At 40.2% G+C, this 22,138-nt stretch overlaps 1 protein-coding gene across 1 annotated transcript in view; it reads right to left on the reverse strand.

The window, feature by feature from the left end:
* scara5 (scavenger receptor class A, member 5 (putative)) overlaps positions 1 to 22,138 on the reverse strand; it is an 87,941-nt gene that overhangs the window by 53,959 nt on the left and 11,844 nt on the right. The window contains exon 3 of the mRNA XM_051409774.1: positions 18,179 to 18,307. Within this exon, the coding sequence (XP_051265734.1) occupies positions 18,179 to 18,307 (129 nt within the window). The remainder of the gene's footprint in view (positions 1 to 18,178; positions 18,308 to 22,138) is intronic.

Consider the following 22,138-nt stretch of genomic DNA (forward strand, 5'->3'; position numbering starts at 1 on the left):
CACACACACACACACACACACACACACACAGTCTCCCAGTGAGACAGACAGGCTGGCTGGACAGTGTCATAGTGAGGGCAGAGAGAGAAGACAGAGGGAGGTCTATCAGAGCTGCATTCCTCTGTGGGCAAAGCCAAAGACAACATGGTGCCTTCACTTATCTGTTCATCTGCAGCCTGTGTGTGTGTTTGTGTGTGTGTGTGTGTGTGTGTGTGTGTGTGTGTGGTACCTATTAAAGAGCTACTCCACCCTTAAACATGTTATTTGAGCTGTAAACTGAATGATATGACTGCACTGTGATGAAACACATCAATGCTGCTGTTAAAATTGACATTATTCCCAAATGTATGAAAATTACATTTTGTGGGTTGAAAATTGGCTCAACTCATCCTCTGCTGTTTTAAATCACCCTGAACCTCGTACCCAGTGCTGAGACACGTCTACGTCATCACATTTATATATAAAAAAAAACAGTGTTAACGCCCTTTAATCAGAGGAGGGCGGCCAACCTCCCCCAGTCTCCACTTTATATGGGAGTCTGTTAAAGTGCTGAACTCATTCTCAAATGTAAACTGATGGACACGCATCATTCACAGGAGGTTAGGCTAGCTGTTGCTAACCCTCTACTTTATATATTTTTATATTCTAGCTCAGTGGTTCGGACTTGTGCTTTAGATGCTGGACAGCAATAATGTTCTTAAAATTAAAACCAACAGATACAAATGTGCGTACAATTTACAGTATGTGTTGTTAAAGTTAAAGTCGGTCATCTATCCTGTACACTGTCTCATGTTATACTCGTACTGGCAGCTGTGAGGAGAATTTCCCTGGAAGGTGAAGTTAACATACATCACTGAAAACAACAAGGAACAGTCTGATAGAGCCATGTGGCACCAAACAACAAGACTTCATTCATTAATCCACTAATTCAAGTCCGATGCAGTAATAGAAATGATCAATGTCTTTACGAGATTACAGACACATCATCCTATGTTTTTATTTGCTGTTATTTCCTGATGGGATCATTAAAGTCTCTTCCAATCCACTATAATCTAATTAGGTCATCCTCAGTATGAATGTGTTGCTGGTTTGTACATGTACACAGGAAATGGTGTATGGATTTTTAGGGTAAGTAAATAACTTTACTCTCTAAATGACATTTCCCTGATTCCTCGCTGCATTGGTGTTAAAATGTTGTACAAGTCAAACTCTCCGCAGTGCTGTGCCTCTGTGTCCCTGCACCCATGGTTACTAATCTCCCTGTTTAGCCCTCTCGCAGGCGTTTTAATAAAGTAACTTAACAGGAAGTGTGTGTGCATCTGTGTGTGTTTCCAGAGAAAGAAAGCAGCTTCATTAAGCTTTAAAGGACCCTGACATTACAAACAGTGAACGGCTGAAAGGACTCATACGAGTATTAACGTGATTCAGACAGAGGAAGATACCAAACAGCTGGATTTACATTCCTGGTCCTCATAGTTGGAGGAGACTGAATATGTCTGTGGAATATTATTAATCTATTTCTCACATTTTTACATTTCTTAAACTTCCTGCCCTCAGTATTACCTTTTCCTCAAAATATTTCAATGTTTTTCTTATAGACTGAAGACTTTTTATCCTCAACATATATTTTCTTGAGTTGGATGCAAATAAACAAATAAACTTCTTTTTAGAATTTTTATAAATATTATGACTTTATTCTTTAAATGTTACATTTTCTATAAATATTATGACTATTAACTATTTGAAACTATTTTCTCAACATTTTGACCTTCTTCTAGAAATATTTCAGGTTTTTTGTCTATTACTGTTCAAATGTTATATTTATTGTATGAATATTGTCTTTTTATCAACATATTACAACTATTGTCTCACCATTTTTAAAACTTCTTGTCAAACTATCATATATTCTCAAAATATTTCAACTTTTTTTTTGAGTTGGATGCAAATAAGAACCAGACTATAAAGTTTTACTGATACAGTAAGTTCATTGAATGCATCACATTCAAAAGTGCAGCCTTTGTTTCAAGATAGAGTTCTTTTTCTCTGTTAAACTTGTTAAACTTCTCGAAGGTCAGACACACACATGCACACAATCCCACAGTAGCTGATGAGGAAAAAGGACATTACTATTTAGAGACCACACTCACTTTGATCTGTCTGAGCTTCTTTGTGTGCGGTGGTTTTTCCCAACACTGAGGAGAAGATGAACTGTTTGAAGAGAGGCTTATCTTCCTTTGTGTAAACCTTGACCTCACCACAACTGTTGCTCTCGATATGATTGAGAGAATGTAAACATGATTACTTTGATTACATATATCCATTTATCCATCAGCTAGCATGCTCAACTGTCAACCCCCACGGCGTACAATTTATGGTACAACCGCTGAAAACACCCCGATGGAGAAGCATAAACTGGGCAGAAGACATTATTTGCTCCCAAGTCTTTCATCAGTGGACCTCCATGAAGGAGTCTTCAGCGTCTACTCCTCCTCTTCTAGTTATCCAACCCAAACACAGAAACAACAATAAAAAGCCAGAACAAACAGTTCTCAAATGTTGAGTCTGGTCTGTGGAGTACCTGGAATGATCCTTCTGAACAAAGCAGGGATCAGGTGTTAAAACTCTGACACGAGTCAGAGTGGAGGATAATCAAGGCTAAGAAATGATTTACTTTTTTAGCAGCATTTCTTTAAGAAAGGTAGTTCTATATGTCACTTTTAATGAAAAATAGCTGCTACATTGAACCAAGATCCGAAGCGCCTGATTAAGAACACATTTTTCGACACACACGTGGTGGCTTGGCTCGACCCAAGTGTGGGCTGGAACAACCTTGACATTTGCAGACCATGTAATGTAATTCTAAAATACAAATCCAATTCAGTGCAGGTTCTATAATTGACCAGCCAGAGGTGAAAGTGATCTGACCTGGAAGGAGGATGAGACACATTCAAACAGCTGGTTCTCGGTTAAAAATAGGCCAGTTTTACCATATGTGTCTGCAACATCTGTGTGTAAATGCTAAATGATATATATATATATATATATATATATACAGTATATCCCACTAATGATAATAATAATAACAATAATAAGTCAGATATGGACACCACGTCTGTCACACTGTGTTTTCACGTGTTTGTGTGTAGGTGAGAGAAACAGAGCGATGCCAGTCACCTTCCACCAGACAGAAACTGACCAACATCCTATTTGACTTTGAGGGGGTGCCAGCAGCAGGAAGGAGGGAAGGAAATAAAGAAGAAAGAGTCTTTTTGTGAACTTCAGACCTGAAAGTCTTCCAGCGGCGAATGAGAATGAAATTAGGAGGATCTTAAAATCCGACGGGGGGAACAACCTGCTTTCCTTGTCATCACATCAAAAGGCAGCTGTTAGGTCATTTTAAACGGGCGAGCACAAAAGGCTGGATTCATATCCGGAGTTCAGCTCAGTTACCCCCAACTGGCTCAGAGATGAAATGAGTGTGAGATACAGATTAAATTGGATTATTGCAGAGCAGAAAGAAAAACAGGAGAAAGGACAAGGTGCTGAAATCCAGAATGTGTGATGTTATTGCGTAATGATTTGCATACAGAAATGTCTCTTTTAAAGGTCCAGTGTGTCGGATTTAGTGGCATCTGGTGGTGTGGTTGCAGATTGCAACTCACTCGCTTCACTCTCCCTTCCAAGCAAGGTGGAGAAACTACAGTGGCTGCAAAACAGGCGGGAAATTCTCTATTTGGAGCCAGTGTTTGCTTTCACCACCAGCGATGTTTCGTGACTCCAGACAGGTTTTGTTTTTCCCTTTCTGACCACAAATGGCTCATTTAAAAGTAAATGTTTCTGACCCCTGAACATGAAGGACTCCATGATAGGCGACGTGCAACATCTGTAGATAAAAACGTCAAACAGCTATTCTTATTTTCAGGAAATTATACACTAATAAAAACATACCTTTGATTATTATATTCCATTTCTGCCAATAGATCCTCCTCAATGTTACACACTGGACCTTTAAAGACATTCATGAAAGTCATACAAAAGATACATAAAGATGTCATGTTGGTTTTAGCCACTTGGATTCAGTCTTAACCAGCTTTCATACTCAAACTGCATCAGTCTTAATCTAGTTTATACAACTGTGGAACACGTTTGAATGAGACGTACATAGAAGTTCACATCAGATTAAGTTGAAGTCTGTGTCTGTGCTGAATGTGAAACAGCTCGGAGGAGACAGCTCGGCAATGAACCACGCTCGATCACCACAATAAAACAATCACACCGCACACTGGACGCTACAATACACAAACAACAAACACAACAAACACAACAAACACACACAGCCGAGCTCCAGAGGTGCAGCTGCAGAAGAAGAATGTGCTTCGGTTGTTCAGTGCTGATTGTTTGTTTGTACTGTAGTCTTGGACTGGGAACCGAAGGAACACCAGATAGACGGGGGGTGGAACTCCAGAGTTCAGCATGTTTACAACTTATTGTTTGAGTATCAAAGCAACATCAGTTGAAGATGATAAGCTGTTGGACTCATCCTTTCCTAGCATGAATAGTTGGTATCACCAGGAAGGAGCGCAAAGTGCAAACTCTATCTGTAAGGACTCAAACACTGCAGGGATTTTTAGCCTCTGTTAGCTCATTGTTTTGGTTCTAAGGCCCTAATATGTGAACTGGCGACCCGTGACTGACATATTTAATGGACATTTCGTATTATATTCAATGAATAACAATAACAGAACAGGTGATAAACTGTACAATGAACCCAATAGTGAACACAATAACTGCAGGAAGTCTGTGTAAAACAAGACATCTGGATGAATTTCCTGCGTCAGAGACAAGTTTTCCTGCTATTTTAAGGAACTTTTTATACAATTTATTCATTCAGTGTTTCCTTCTCATGGTTCTTTTCATTCATAGAACTTTTCTAATGCAGGACGCAGGCTGTTGATCAGAGGCTCTGTGAATATATCTTGTGTTCAGGTCTTTTAGATCTCAAATAATAATGCTGAAATATAGGCTGTATGTATCTTTAAAGTTTTCTAACACCCCTTTAAATCAAGAAGGCCTCGGGACCCCCATGTGAAGCTTTGGCGTCCCCTAGTGGAGTGTCCCGACCCCCAGGTTGGGAACCACTGCTTTAGATAGTCGAATGAGTGCAAGGCCAAAGAAAGAGTAACCAACAATAAGTTGATCCTCCTCAGCAAAGACAAAGACACAAACGAGGGAGACGGTTTAATAAGAGGATGATTTTATGGGAAATGTGGTTTTTATTTTGGTGAACCACTGGTGTCACGTACAATCAGCTGGAATATGATCTCTCTGGTTTGCAGCTATTATAAACATGTATCACAATTAATTTGATGGAGATTAATTCATGTTTGAAGCTATGTTGTTGTGTTTCACTGGGACATGGTCGTGAACCCACGCTCACAAACACGGGTTAATGGCAGATCACTCCCACAGGGCTTTATACAGACGTCACTCCGAAACCACAGAATTACCCTGGATGGAATATAAAGATATTTTCTAAACAGAGCAGTTGATTTGTTGTTTATTAAATCTGGCTCAAATGTTTAAACTGGAAATTCGAGGTGGCAGATGTAGCGGACGAGGAAGTGTAATGTTCGTTGCTCACTTTATGGAGGGTTAAACAACAATGTGCTCTCTCTCTGGGGGGGGTTGTGTGTGGAGCTCCCTGCCAGCTGTAACTCAGCTGCAGGAATGTCCAAATGAAGTGACAACGGCGGTGGCGGCGGTGGTGGTGGTGGGGGGGGTTTGTTTGATTTCGAAGCGTGGACCCTGTCTGATGTGGCCGACATCAAAGTGAGGCTCTTGCTGTGCGAGGCTGAATGACTTAATAGGCCTGTTTGTGCGTCCGGGCGTGTGTTCAGTAGAAGTACCTGTTTTCTGCCTCCTGTCAGGGTGTCTGTCTGTTTCCTGGACGGACGTTAGAGAGATTTCAATGAATAAATCACGTAGACCAGTAGTCTACCGGCCAGTAGATCACACTGTGGTTGCACTGGGCAGCTTCCAGGTATGGATATGTAACAGTTTGAACGTGCAAAAGAGAGGCTTCCTCTCAGTGAACCTTCCCTGAATAAGTAAAGCGTAAAAAAAAAGAGATTTTTTCCTTGATGTGCTGACTTTTCCCCTCAGAGAATCACTAGGTGGTCCGCTGCTCGCACCAAAGCTGCAGGGTTTTATCACCTAACTCAACGGGTTTACAGCAACCATAAAGTACACAAAACTGTGACATGTATGCAAACAAAGCAATAAAATGTTTCATTTCATGGGTCATTTCAGTCAGGAAATCTAACACGCTTCAGCCTTCACTGAGAATCAGCAGTCGAGGGTTAATTTCACATGATGGAGACACAAGGAGACTTACAAAGAGACTCAATGCTAAAAAGACATTTTAAAAAAGGAAGGGAAGTGACTGTGGAAGGTGTAAAGTTTTAAATATTTAAAGGCGACCCTGTGGAGTTTTTGACCACTAGTAGTCCTACGGAGAGATGTTTGAATGACTTTTGTTTGTGCTCACACATAAACATTCCCGACGAATGTCTACGATCTACGATCAGCAGGTAGCAATAATGTGCCAAGAAAAGTAGCTACGTGCCATTAAAATGCAAGAAGAAGACTGAAAGCTTGTAAACAGGGATGTAAACAATGAAGGTTTTCTTTCTTTTAAAACTGGTTTTTACACATTTTCTAAAGAAGAAATTTGTACTTGTACTTGTTGAGTAAAGAGTGTGTGTACCTTTAACACCAACAGACGCCAGCTCTCATAATTCTGCATTATAGAATATGTTTCTTTGGACTTCACTGAAGTCTCCAGCAGCACAATTAGCTCGATGAAACTTCCCTAGTGTGTGTGTGTGTGTGTGTGTGTGTGGGGTGGCGTGTGTGTGTGTGTGTGTGTGTGTGTGTGTGTGTGTGTGTGTGTGTGTGTGTGAGAGCCCAGAGTCTTTGGAATCTGTTGTTGCTTAATTAGTCTGCTAGTAAAACAGAAAAAAGACCTTTAGAAGACTAATTTAGGCGCCTGCTATCGTGCTCTTCAAATTCCCCCCCCGCAGATTAAAGAAATCAGTGTAGCTGTTTATGGAGAGCTGCATCCCTGAGACCTGCTGCTTTTATTTGTTATTTACACACTGCAGTCTTCCACTTTATTGCATCTCATGACCTTATTTAGCTTGAAGCTGAAGTGAACGTGTGAATGTTTACAACTGATTGTTTTCAAGAAAAGGGTGTCGGCCGGGTACGACGAGGTGTTGCACTCGCAACAGTTTGAATCATTATAAAGCAGAGCAATGAAAAGCTCAAGAAATTGAGATTGAGCTTAAAGTAAATTTTATTAAAGTTTAGGACTGGAAAGTTTTTTTAGTAAGTAATGCTGGATGCCAAATCTCAAGCTTTATAGAAACAACAGTTCTCTTTACACGAGGAACACCCGAACTTACAGGCAATCACACAAAACATATGTTGTAGGAAATATACACAGACTTATACATAAAGTATCTTAAAATATATATTATATAACATCGTATGTACTGTACATAACAACAAGTAGTATTAGCGTATTAGCATTAGCATGACAGTGCGGCTGTCACTTTTTATTTGAATTTTGTTCAAACATGGTTTATTTTAAGCGTAATGGTCCTTTCGAATTCAGACTTTACGGCGAATAAGAGAAACAGAAGTAGAAGTAGTTATTCCTGTGATCCAGCAGAGGGCGCTCCACTATCAGCGTGACCTCTGCCCTGTTGACCTGTCAGTAAACTTAACTGTAATGTTACATTGTTTACTAGGAAAATGGCGGACACAAAAGAACAAAACATGGAGGAAAGACATCCTGAGCAGACAATCCTGACTCCACAACAACAACAAATCCGCTGACTCAACCTCGCCACATCAGAGCGGAGGCACCAGGGCGAGTAGAGCAACGTCAAGTGTAAACCTCATCTGACTGCTGCTACTCAGCACACTCTACAGCAGACCCCTCACCAGAAGCTCATAAACATATCATCACAGATTTATATGCAAAGATACCTGTAAGAGAAAAAGGAAAACGCTGCTCTTGGTAAAATTATAATGCATCGATTAATGGTTATGCAACCACAAGTATTCTGCCTCAACACAGACAGACAGACAGACAGACAGACAGACAGACGGACGGAGAATGAGGTCTGGTCCAATTAGTGTTGACATGTTAATGGCCTGTGTTTGACTTTGACTGCCTGAATGAGGCTGAACACTGACTTCTGGGACGTCTCTTGTTGAAGAATGACTTTTGTGTGTGTGTGTGTGTGTGTGTGTGGGAGTAGGTGTGTGTAGGTGTGTGTGTGTGTGTGTGTGTGTGTGTGTGTGCGCTCCTCTTATGACGGACTCCTACTGGGAACGCTGGACCTCCTCCAGACTCCTTTCTATAGAAAAGATTGTGACCAGAGCACAAAAACTCATTAGAAAGGGCTTTATGTCCTCAGAGTCAATTTAGGGGCCCTGGGACCGAGTGTACATGTGACATAAATGTCTATGTGTGTGTGTGTGTGTGTGTGTGTGTGTGTGTGTGTGTGGTTTGTAGCTAAGCCTGTCTCTGGATATTTGAGAGTCTGTGTGTCCACAAGTATGTGTAAATAACTAAATGTGTGTGTTTACATGTTTGTGACTACGGTTGTGTGTATTATCCAGTGTTTGTGTATGTGTGTGTTTGCAGTGTTGGGGAGTTTTGCACATACACAACTAGTAGCTTAACTACATTTTGCTGTAGCTTTAAACTACATTAAAATAAACACAGTGATTCAAGTAGTTTGATTACTTTTTGACTTTGTTTTGTGTAGTTAACTACAGAAACAAACAATTTTGGGCCACAGAACCATTGTTTCTCTACTGTGAGTGAACCCGCTTTAAAGCTGCAGTAGGTAAGTTTTATAAAAATAGTTTTTGTCCTATTTTCTGAAACTTTCACTATATCCTGACAGTAGAACATGAGACAGATAATCTGTATAAGAATCAGGTTCATCTGACTCCTCCTGCTGCTCCTAATAGCATTTAAAAGAATCCACCAGGTCCGAACTAAAACAACCAATCAGAGCAGAGAGATATTATCTGTCTCATGTTCTACTGTCAGCATATAGTGACAGTGTCAGCAAATATTACATAACGTTATCGCCATTCATCTCACAATAAACTGAGTTAGACTATAAGCAATTTTGTTGAGTCTTGCGTCTGAGTTCAGGAGGTCATTAAACTCTTTTATTATTAGTCCGAACTTTTCTAAATCAAAATTGTATGCATGTGTCTCTATGTATTCATGTCTGAGTGCACATTATCTGTGCATATGAGTGTTCCTGGTAATTATCTTTTGTGTGCATTATTATTTGCATTCATTCCTGCACTCCTCAGCATGTATGTGAGAGTTTGTGTGTGTGTCTCTGCATGTGAGTGTGTCTCTTTTGGCACCTGCTCTGGGTACGTGATGAAGGATTAACTCTAGCGAAGTGTGTTTTGGGAGGGAATTTCTCCCCCGAGTTAAACATAAACAGGCCGAGATCAGAAACACCTCATCTTCAGCGGGAACAAAAAATTTAGTGTTTTTGACAAGGTTGTGTTTCCAGACCTTTAAAGTTTCTCTTTAAAGTCGTTAGGAGTGGCACTTTGTGGTGTCAGATTTACCCTCTGAACGTTTTTCTACAGACAAACTTAGACAGACACATATGGTCCACATTCAGGACAGTTTTTTTATCTTGTATCATGCTGTGAAAGAGTGTGTGCTTTCTTAAATAACCTCAAAGAACCTAAAGTAATATAAAGGTTGTGGGTTCTGGTAAAATTAGCCTGTCATTGTTTTTCTAATGCTCAGCTATGTCAACGTCTTCCGTCTGGTCCCACAGAACTAATGGATGGGAGCAGAAAATATCTTCCAGGGTTGGACCAGAAAGATATATTTATATATGCAGTGTGCAAACTATACTTGGCTTTCAGGGGAGCTCACTTTTTCTTCTCGGGGTTGGTTGTCCCTGCTGAGGTCTGATAGACTCACATTATGCTGACTACAAAACAGAGCAATGAATAATGCAACAATTCAGCTTACAGACTGAGTGAGACTAAGAAAGTTCACTTTTTTTTGTGATATTTGAGTTGAAGTTAATGATATTACGTCATTAAGGGCTGTCCACACCAAGACTGATAACAGTAAACATAAATATATCTTTTTAAATATCGTTCTAACGCAAGTGGATGGCAGAGTCCACCACACAACTATAACGACAATATACAACTTTTTAAACACTTATATTACACATAAAAAGGATTTTATCTCTCTCTTTTGCGCCACTAGGGGTCTCTGTTGTCTTAATCTTTTATATAAAAGTATGAATAAAATGTGTCTTGTCTTCTTGTGTTGCATTCTCCTAACTCCTCTCGTCTTCAAAGAACTTTGTGAACCCTGGTTTTCGTTCTGTTATGTACAGATGTAACAAGTCATCAATTACTTTATTAATTTTCCTATCGGATTCTTGCACCATTATCGTTATAGTTGTTATTGTTCTTGGTGTAGACGGCTCTTTAAAGACAAATTAGAATTCTGCTGTATTCATCTGTGCAATAACAAATGACCAAACCCAGAGACCAAAATATCCCCAAGCTCTTTCAGGGCCCTACTGCCTATTTCTGCTTGGCAATAACATGCTTGTTACCTATCACCGAAAGACACAAACTCAAGCTCAAAAGATTTCATGGCTAAAGTAGAAGAACAACAAACCCACCATCATGTTTTCCAGCAATTAAATGGCTGAGGAAAAGAGCGCGACCATGCCAAACCTGTGAGCGGCATGATTCCTCCGACTGGAAAACATGACTCAGTTGCACCTACAGTAGAAGTTCAAGAGAGCATGTAAGCCGTGTTTTAGGGTTTAAGATCTGCGGTATGTGAGAGGAAAATTACCCTGTAAACATAACTGGCTCTCGTCCTCAGTAATACCTGTAAAACACTACAGGTGTCTCTCATATACTGCATGAATGGAACAACAGGTGGATGGAAATCATTGATTTTACCCACTTGTTTTATATTTTGTGTGATTCTGGCTACAATGATAGGTAGTAATAGACCATTAGAGCTCCATTCAGCTCATAAAGACAGATATAAAACGTGTAAATCCAACTTAAACCTCCTGTCCTGAACAACCAGACAGTTATCAGTCCAAGCTCTGTCTGCAGGGCCATATATGGGCCAATCTCTGGTTATTAGCTGTTTGTTGGGTGTTTTACACAACCTGTTATTCTGAGAACTGGCTCCAGATGTAGCACAAGGTATTTGTAGAAATGTCTGGCCAAAAGGTAACTGAAAACATCCCCAACCCTCCACAGAGACAAGAGGGTTCTTCAAGGGACGTGAGACTCAAATAAAAATGGGGAAAAAAAGTAGAATGGTTCTTATTATACATATTATACATACATTATGAGGAACAATGCTAGTGAACTGTTCTAAAAGAGGGTCTGCCAACAGAACAATAAGCATGCAAGGACAACGGAAAGCAATGTAGCATATAACTAAACTCATATGTAACCTGTATGTTTAATGCATATGTCTGAATATCCAGCTGGTTGCAGCAGGACAGAGATAAAGTATCTGTAGATCACTTCAGCCTCCAGTTCATGTGTGTACCAGTGATTCTTTTATTCTAATTCAAAGGCTACAGCTAGATCGAATTGATGTCCCTTTATGTCTGTGTGTGATTATATTTTGGGCGGTGAACAATGAGTGAAAAAAGGGATTAATAAAATAAATCTTTGAAACTGCTAAAAGCTGCACTATGTTCACCAGCTAGTTGCTAACGCTGATGAGAGCAAACGTCAATGAGCTGAAGACTTTCTCAGTGAGTATAGCTGAGGGGAACTGCAGAATCGGGTGATAATTCTCTGTTTGTCACTACGAGCGACACCTTTCACATCTACTGCACAAATACTAGGATACACTCAGCCAGGGTGCAAACTACAGGGGGGCCAGGCGGAGAGTGGCTCCTCTTAATAAGACATGACCTCCCTTTTTGTTTCTGTAGAGGTGCTCAGAGAAGCTCTTAACTAAGGAAGCAGATGACAAGAATAAAGTCTATGACAAAAGATGGAGATAAATCTCAAATCTCCTGAAACATTTGAAGCTGATCTTCTTTGGGTGTGGGACCAACAGATCACTGATGCACAGCACAATTTAATCAATATAGGCTCTTGATGTGAAAACACTTGTACATCTATTTCCAGTCCAACATCTCTCTCACCCATTCTTCCTGCCTGTATCTACAGTACTGCTTTATATTGTTTTATCTGCAAACTAAACTATTGTAATACTTTGGATGTACTCAGAAAAACATCTAAAACATCCTAATAACTTTCAACAACAGGAGTTTACACTCTATTCTGCTGCTGATGCTTTTGGCTTTAGTGGTAATGGAGAGACAAAACTCTGCATCTGGTTTCTTTTTAGTAGAGAAAGGTTCAGCTGTTTAGATATGTGATATGGACCAATCAACTGCAACCAAGAGGAGGTGTGGTTTCCTGCAATACAGCCAGATACTGTAGAATAAAGCTCATTTGAGCATAAAGAATTGAACGCTCTGTGGGACCACAAAATCAGCTTCCCATTTCATTGTAGAACTTAACTCAGAGAGTTGTTCCTGAATACTGAAAGTCTCTGAACAATGGAGAGACGTTAAAATAAACAGTTGTTCCCATTTGATAGGGCAATATCCAAGGATGCCATTAGAAATAGAAACATGGATTGTGCACTATAAAAAGTAAAATCATGGGTCGGCCACTTCTAAGGTAACGAAAACACAACAATTCCTATATTCAGGTGATTATACACTAATGAAAATGATGAAAATATGAATATTATATTCCATTTCTGCCAACAGATCCTCCTAAATACTACACACTGGACCTTTATGTGCCTGTACTATCACTCCCACCCACTAACACTGACCATCCTGACCCCCAACTCATGCAAAAGTCTTCTGACCCTATTTAGAGACAACCAACTATGCTTTAGATTCCTTCAGGTAACAGAAAACAGCTGCTTTCGACTCCAACTCAACTATATGTAAAAGTACAAAATGGAGGAAAAGCCGATTATCACATTCACTGTTTACTATCATATAACTTTAACGATCTAACAGGGCTTGAAGAACGATGCCGGTGTGCCAGGGTAAATAACTCCTGAAGCTAAAGGGTCAGGAGAGGTCAAGAGAAAGACTGTCCTCATTCAGCCACTTAATCAGGGTTTACACAGTTCTGGGAAATAAAGTCCTCAAAAGTTACAACATGCCACCATCCGGGCCGGCCAATGTGCACAGTTGTCCAGTGCATCTCAGTCTCTTGAGCAATGGTTCTCCTCTTGAACTGCCAAAACAAATGACAAAGGTTTCTCCAGCAGGCGCCTCAGAGATGATAAAAGTCTGGCTCAAGGACATTTCAGCAGACACTGTGCTATCATGGGAACTGTGACCCTTCAGTTGACCAGTCTCTCTGCTGAGCTCTGTCCTATCTGCGTGGAGATAAGCTTGAAGACATAATGGACTGATAGCGCAGCTCTTAACCTCATGATGAATGGAGCTCTTTCATCCTCTGTCGCTTTGCTTTTATCTCTTTCTGTCTCTGTTTATCACTTCACTTGTCCAAAACTAAGATTTAGCCTCAGATGCGCTTACACAGAAAATACCACATTGCAATTATCGTGTCATGAATGCAGATGTTTTTTTCAGCCAAAGGTGAGGCTCCATCGTTCTGCTAGCAATGAAATATAAATGTGTTTGGATGCGAGGGAGACGCTGGCCGAGGTGAAGTTGGGAAAAGGCCAAAGAGGCAAACGTAAGAGCTGGAGAAAAAACAGAAGTCAAAGTCAAATGAGAATTCAAACAGAAAGCAAATGTGGATAACACAGAGTTGAATCTGTGTTCGGAAAACTGGCAGGCTGCTGTGAGTGTGTGCGCTTGCGTCACATGAATGTGTGTGTGTGTGTGTGTGTGTGGCGAAGGGGCCTCCCGTGCAGTTACACTGGAGCCACTTAGCTTTTTGGATGGCCGGCCTTTAATTTAAGAGAGGCCTGTTGAAAAGCCCGGTTTGATTGCTTTTCTAAAACAACCTCATCTAAAAGCCCTAAATAACCAAATACCTCTGTGACGACGACGGAGCAGATCCAAACTCTTTAACTACGTCCCTGCGCCTGGGAATACACATACAGCCACATCCATTTAATGGCATCAGCCGCATGGTTACGGCATGAGTGGGGGTAGCTCGAGGGAGAGGAGGTCTTGAAATGAAATTAGGATTAGTGAGAGCAGATTCCTCCAGGATCCTGCTGGTCTGAAGCCAGGCAGCTCTTAAACCTGTTTCTGGGTCTTTCTAACTCTATTGTACTTAATTTTTCTGCCCTTCCACAACCTCTTGCTTTCTCCCTCTGTCTCCATCTTCTTCTCCTCTAATAGCTGACATTTACAAGGAGGCCACAGCAGGGTTCGTAGAAGGTAAAGCCATAAAGTCTGACACATCTCCAAAGCTTTCTCATTCACACACACACACACACACACACAGGCGTGAATTGGCCATGAGGCTACTGTGGCGTCACGCCAGGGTTTTTCCAAACGAACCAGGAGGAGGAGGAACTGCAGCGGCGTGTCACAGAACGAGTGATATGAAATAACAACAGCTAATGCTAATTTCCATAACTCACAAGTCCAAATTTCCACATTACGGTTTTCACTTACTTTGTGCCAATCATTGAGACGAGATGTTTGAAAGACATATTGTTTGTGCCTCCAAATCCAGCTTTGGGAATTAGTAAAAGTGGTTTGGGACTGGGTGGTTTCCATTTTTTTTTTACAGCTAAGGAAATGTTTTGGTGGGTAAATGAATGACTGCCTCCTTTATTACATAATGTGTCAGTGATTGGTGAGCAAGGCACTATTCCTTGAACAGTTCAAAGCTAAAATATTAATTATTCTGCCTTAAAAAGGACCAGATTTAGTGGAATCTGGTAGTTGGAGATTGCAACGCCCTCATCTCACCTTCCCATTGCAAGAGTATAGGAGAAACTACGTGAAAGGCCCCATCTAGAGCGTCTGTAGATAAAAACTGCTCATTCTAAGGTAACAAAAACACAACGATTCCTGGTTTCAGGTGATTATACACTAATAAAAACATACCTAAGAATATTATATCCCACACTGGACCTTTAAATCTATGACTTGGCAGGGAGACTAAATGTTAGAGAACAACTTGCGTGAGGTACTTTGGGAAGAGTGCTATGGACTGACTTTACTGCTCCACCAGTACAATGAATGCTTGGCGGTGAACTTGGTGTCCATATGTGTGCAGGGGGCAAAGTCATGTGATTAATTTGACACGGTATAACACTCCTGACTCAAAGGTGGTAGTCGAATGATTATAGGTTCACCATCGTCACAGAACATGAAGACCTGGTTATAAATAGGGAAGAGAAGCCAAAATGTTTATTTTTATTCCCAAGGGTTGATGGGTTGGGCTATTATTGGGCTGATATCTGAATGTGGTGTTTAACAATACCAGTATGTAATGCATTAACTGATTGAGCTTCCTTACAGTAAAGGCCCTGACACACCTGGCTGACTGTCGGCTAATGTTGGGCTGTCGGTGAGCGTCTGTAGTACTAGTTCTTGCGGTGTGTTAGTCCGAGAGAAATGGAAGCTGCAAGCAGCAAACAACTTTGTCTTTATCTCATCTGATCACTCAAATACACAGATATTTTAACAACAAGAAACCTACATTGTTCGTACCCAAAGTCCTAGATCTTCTGGTGTTCGGCTGGTATTGATAGTTCTTACCTCTCGTGCAGTCGTGGAACGTATGATACAAGGCGATGCAACAGTCGGCTTTTGTCTCTGCTAGTTCTTTGATGTCGGCTTGGTGTGTCAGAGCTAAGCTAAGTGAGATAAGGCCAATCACAACATTACTGACAGTGAGTGTCTTAGGGGTAACACCAGATGGCTTTGATTTAACCCACTGACCGAGGTACCATTGGAAAGAACTGGTAACAACCCAAAATGCATCAAATCAGGGCTAAATGCCTCTAAGCTGCATGCTAAAAATGTAAAACCGAGTATAATTTAAACACTAAACCCCACTTCCTGTCCTTTTCTGGCTGGTTTTGACTTGATCTACAATCCAGTGATGCCAAATCATGAATCAGGCTAAAGGTGGTGCTGTCTTTTCATCACCCCGAGAGCCTTCATGAGAAACAGTCTCTACAGTGGAGTCCTCTGCAGCCTACATAAAGGGGAGTATGGGAACCATGCAGTACTGTACAAAGGAGCCCGCCACCGTCACGCTTTATCTCTGCCCTGTCTTTTATGTAGCTGTCTAAAGGGTCAAGCTTGTCACGCTTGCAGAAAATGCTGCGACGTACGTAACTTCACACGTCGAGTTTAAAGCTGTCACACATGTACAGAGCTCTGCTTTAGCCGCAGGAAGCACGGAGGTCAACAATGCAGCGCGACTCGGAAAACTGATTTCACGAGTGAGATTAGAAAAATCTCCAAGAACAAAATGAAGTTGCTTCAAACGGATATGGAGATCTACTGCTGCGACTTTTGGCACCGAAACATTTATATAACAAACTTTTCAACAGATATAACAGTAAAATTGTCAAGTTATTAAAGTCAATAAACTCAGCAGCAGGACTTTACATTACTAGAGTTTGTTTATTCTGCGTGTGTGCTCTCAATGCTAAACTGGAACCGACAGTTTAAGAGGGGTGTATGGTTTCAGACATCATCCCAGTGTGTTACTTTAGACTAACTGAACCGGTTTTTGTGGTGCATGTGTGTATAAGTGTGTGTGTGTGTCCTTCATTACAATTCAACCTTGAGGGATGGCTGATGTCATCTGGATAACAGAGCTCTGAGAACCAAAGATGGTGAATGTGCTCTCTTTCTCGAGTTGTACAAGTTATACAACTACAAGTCTGGTTTCTTACTCTTCTTTCCTTCAGTCTCTCTTTATTTCTTTCCTTCAGTCTTTATTTCTTTCCATCCCAGTTCAGAACAAAGATTCAGGATGAGAAGAAACAGTTTGCAGGGAAACATTGCAACAGTGTAAAGTTGTTATATCAGCTCGACTCAAGCCGGTTAATGGCATTGCTGCAACTTAGATGGTCTGGTTTTAGATCATATATCACCTGTTTCAACAGCCAATCAGCTCATTGCGAAGTCAGCTGGAAAGAGACGATCACCTCTAATCCATTTGTTTGACACAAACCTTAGACTGTATCCATGAACCCATGGACAGCTCCATATTCTCAACCCTCTTATTTTCTTGAGAATTTTCAACGTTTCGTGCAACTGTAACAACTAACTTACGATCACTATCCTCATTTTATATTTTAGGACGCAGTCAACTATATCCAGCTACAAAAAAAGCCTGAAAAGCCAGCAGTTAGAACAAAGTGCACAGCGTACACGAGGGAACTTCCATCATTGTTGAGAATACAACCAAGGATTGCTGCACTGACACAAGGACACTGGAAGTCAGAGTTCGGGGTCCTAAGAGAGATATTCATGGTCTTTGCATTTATTCGAACGACAAGATAAGTTATAGACGATTTAATAGTTATTATCAACATTTTACACACGTTTTATAACTCTTTAGTGGATAAAACAGATAAAGACAAGATAAAACCTGAATAAATACCAGTGTACACATGTAAATCCCAGATCCCTAAAAGCAGTTTAGTAAGTGGTCAAATAGTTTGTTCTTGTATTTCCAGTGCTCCACAGGCATTAAAATTCCCAATATCTTGTTTGCACATAATGTCACGTCACTGCGATCCTGTGGAACGGAACTGCAGACGGAGGGCAGGATGTGATTTTACGGTAAAATTACAGTTTTTATCGAAGGAGTTTGGTGATCTTTGAAGAGAGCCGTTTATCATCAGTTCCCCATTTCAATTAAACTGAAAAAAATGCTCTTTTTCATAACATAAGAATCACGTCCAACACATGTTGTGATTTCCTGTTTGTACCTTTCTCTTATAATATCGTTGACCAGCAGAGACTTTCCTCCATCTGAACTTTACGCATCAGCAGCTAATGGCAGATTAAGTGGTCTAGTATGTACCTACGATTAAACCCACTCACACACATCCTACCTGCCAGGCAGAGTCCGAAGATGGTGAGAAGAACCAGGATGTAGAGGGAGACGATGGCGTACTTGATGGCTGAGAGCGAGTTCAGGTGACCGCAGCAATGATCCTGCTTCCTGCGACGTTTACCAGAACCTGAGCGAGACGAGAAAATTAGCACCGAAGAACAGGATGAAAGTCCAAACAGAGGTGGAAATATTACAACATGCCAAGTTCTCTTATGGATAAAACAGCAAAGGGAATTTGGCTTTTAGATTGTTTAAAGATTTGTTTGCATCCTACAAAACGAAACATTGGAGAGCTTGTTAATCAGCGGATGGGAAAGTATGTGTAAGGAGTTTGAAAAGAGCAAAGCTTCATGTTTTCCAGTTTCAGAGAGCCCATAGAAGCGAGCACAGGTGGTTGAAGTTAAGAAAATAAGTCCAAAGGCTTTTATCATAAAGCCTGACATTTACTGTTGCAGTGACATAGTGCATGAACACAACGTAAGATCATCCATCACGTAATGACCGCGGTGCACGCAATCGTGTGTTTTAGAGACTGTAGAGACTGTACACCTGAGGAAGCAATATCAAACACATTTACTGGTTTAGAGGCTTAAAATGGTTTTACTGCATCATGAAAAGTATAAAGTATATTAGAAATGATGTGTGTTAAATGGTTTATACATTATTGTCTGATGGCTAGTGAGATACATAATGATACGAGTATAACACCAATACATTTACAGTGAAGTGGTTATATATAAATCATAAAACACTCACAGGTTTGGGGGATAATAGATTATAAGTGTCAGAGTTACTTAATCAGGATACAAAAAAAGGTAACTAATCTGTTACAGGAACAAAACATGTAATCAGATTAGTAACATTTAATAAAAATGGGGATTATTGGCAGAATTGCAATTTTAAAATAAAGAATGACAGAAAAAACAAAGGCGACAGCTTCATTTAAGTCTAACCTTTTATTCACTGTTTATTGTTTCATCTTTCATTTTTATTATTCCTATATTTTACAGTGTTTATTGCTCATTCTATATATTGTTACTGATGGTTCTTAGTGTTTGATTCCTATTGGTTTGTTGGTATTACCCAGTAAAGCATCGTACTGTATCAGGATCAGAATCAGAATCAAAAATCCTTTATTGATCCCTGGGGGGATAAAACATAATAAGAGTCTGTATGTACATTGTGCTACAATATATGCCACTATATAGAAGATAAAAATATATTTATGCTACAATATATGAAGTGTATTGAATACTGAATAAATAGTAATAATAGCTGAATTCTTTAAAAATGCACTATTTGTGACAAAGTCTAATCAGAGTAGCTGATATAATATTATAGATAATTCATTATCTTGTTCACTGGGTGGAAATTCTGCCTTCCAGCTGTGAAAACAGTCAGTAGGTTACTGCCTGAATTTACTTAATTAAAAGCAAGTTAATCTTTAAAAACACTCTGAGCAGACGACACACTGTCTTCTGAAAACTTTAAAAAACTTTGAGTTATAGAATACCTAAAATTCAAGTAACAGAAAGTAATCAAGTTACTGTAATAGCGTGATACTTTATTAGGTTACTGACTACATTTTTTAACAGGCAATTAGTAACTGTATCTGATTACATTATTACACAACCCTCCAAACACACACACACACACACACACACACACACACACACACACACACACACACAAGAGCTACAGTGAAACTGTAATTCATGTCACCACTTAACACTCCTCTCACTCTGAAGGACAAACAGATGTTGGAGAATTAGTCTTGATAAAAGTGACACAGTGTGTGTGTGTGTGTGTGTGTGTGTGTGTGTGTGTGTGTGTGTGTGATAGCTTTGCAGGAGGCAGGGATCAGACTGTTGATGTTGAGGGAACATTCCCTTCAGGTCAAGAGGATCAAGAGATTTTCGATGGTTCTGGAGTCACATCGTTCATCAATCATTGCAGCAGGAATGTGATATCGGTTAAAGAAACAAATATGAAAGTGTAATTTATATAAATATTAATGACTGTTCACTTGTTTGCAGTTTGCAGCGACAACAGTGGAAGATTTGCTGCTTTAAATTCGTAGCAATCTTTTGAACAAATGTCTTTAGTTGCAGGTAGAAGCAGACTTTAGTTTTTAGCCAGTTTCAAAGGTTGAGGCTGGCAGATGTTATCAGCTGTTGCTATCATCTCTGGTTGACTTTTTAATGTTCGCTGCTGATTTGCTTTAAAGTGTCTGATGCAAAAAAAGACTGAAGTTAAAGGTTCGCCTACGGGCAAAATGTCGGCATCTTCAGTAAATTTTTAATGTAGAACACAAAGTAAAAAAAAGATTATTAATAGATTAGCTAATGTAAAAACAGTAGCTAATTATATAACTAACGATTGACATAGATTAGTTAGTTAGTGTTTTGCTAAAACTAGCCAACTAACTAACTTAAGATGTGAATATACACACACTAAAGTCGTGAAAAAATGTGCTAAAATAATGCGTTGATGCATGCTCCAGATTCCCCCGTACAAGTTCAGTACTCACACGTAGCTATCTTAACGCTAAGAAAACAGCACTGAAAATGTTAAAAAGCATTAAATAAAACAGCAAAAGGATGTGTGAAGCGTCGCTTTTACCTTTTCAAAATGTGGCTGTCCTTTCAACACAGATTAGCCTAGCATATAGCATATCTAAGTACAGGAAAGGAGGAAGTCGACCAAAGTTACTGACCAAAACTGTTACTGGAGCACAGACCAAAAAGGGGCGGGACTTAGGAAGGGTCAACTGTCAACTATTGGACAGAGCAGAAATGGACCAAAAGGCCTTTATATAATAAATCATACTGTAAATACTGTAACAGTGATGTTGACACAGACTCTAAATGTTTGAGTTGATGGACAGAAGTTAAGGAACCCAGGAGAGGATGTGAGATATGAACGGACAGGTGTCTTTATGAAACCACTGCGCCCATGTGACACTTACTTTCTGATAAATACCACCGCGGGGACGTTATGAGGCTCTTACGAGACTCCATCTTCCTGTGAACGGCCGTGATGTTGGCTTGAGTCTTGACTTTTAAACATAAACAATGATTTTGCAGCGCGGCCTCCCAACAGCATGGTTTCATTTGGACCTTGACAATCTGTCAGTGGACACTGGTGAAGCACACACACACACACACACACACACACACACTTCCCGTCTATGATGAAGAACACACACTCCTCCAGCATAAGACAAACACAGCTGGCTCAGATGTGTGTGTGTGTGTGTGTGTGTGTCTCATATGGATGGAATGTATAGAGACTCAAAGCTAATCTGCCTCTCGAGCTTAACTCGTGCTGAACTTCAGAACACGCTTTTCGAGAAAAGAGACGAAACCAACCGCACATCACGCAAACCCCTTCGTATAAAAGCACAGCGGGGAGATAAACGCAGCGGTCTGGAGCTTCAGGGGGAAATGAGCTCGTCGTTTTCTGTCTTCTGATGTTTCTTTCTCCAGCCTGTGTGCGTGAAACCTTTCAGGTTGGCTTTGGTGGCATCTAGCAGTGCGGTTGCAGATTGTTACTCCCTCGCTTCACCGTCCCTTTTCCCGGTACAAAGGAGAAACCACGGTGGTCGCCAAAAACTCACTAAAACCATGAAAGGCCCTATCTAGAGCCAGTGTTTGGTTTTGTCTGTTCTGGGCCCAAAATAGTGAACAGTAGATAAAACTGTCTACCCTCCAATAAAAAAAGAAAGAAAAACTTGGGAAAGCCCCCTATAGAGCCTCTGTAAATAAAAACTGCTATTCTAAGGTAACAAAAACACAACGATTCTTACTTTAAGGTGATTATACTTTAATGAAAACATACTTGTAAATATAATATTACATTTCTGCCAATAGATCCTCCTCAATGTGACACACTGGACCTTTATAAAAAAATAAGAAAATATTTTAAAAAAGGAGAGGCCATCACAATTGGTAACATC

This window comes from Dicentrarchus labrax, unplaced genomic scaffold (assembly GCF_905237075.1).
Source record: "Dicentrarchus labrax unplaced genomic scaffold, dlabrax2021, whole genome shotgun sequence".
NCBI lineage: Eukaryota > Metazoa > Chordata > Actinopteri > Moronidae > Dicentrarchus > Dicentrarchus labrax.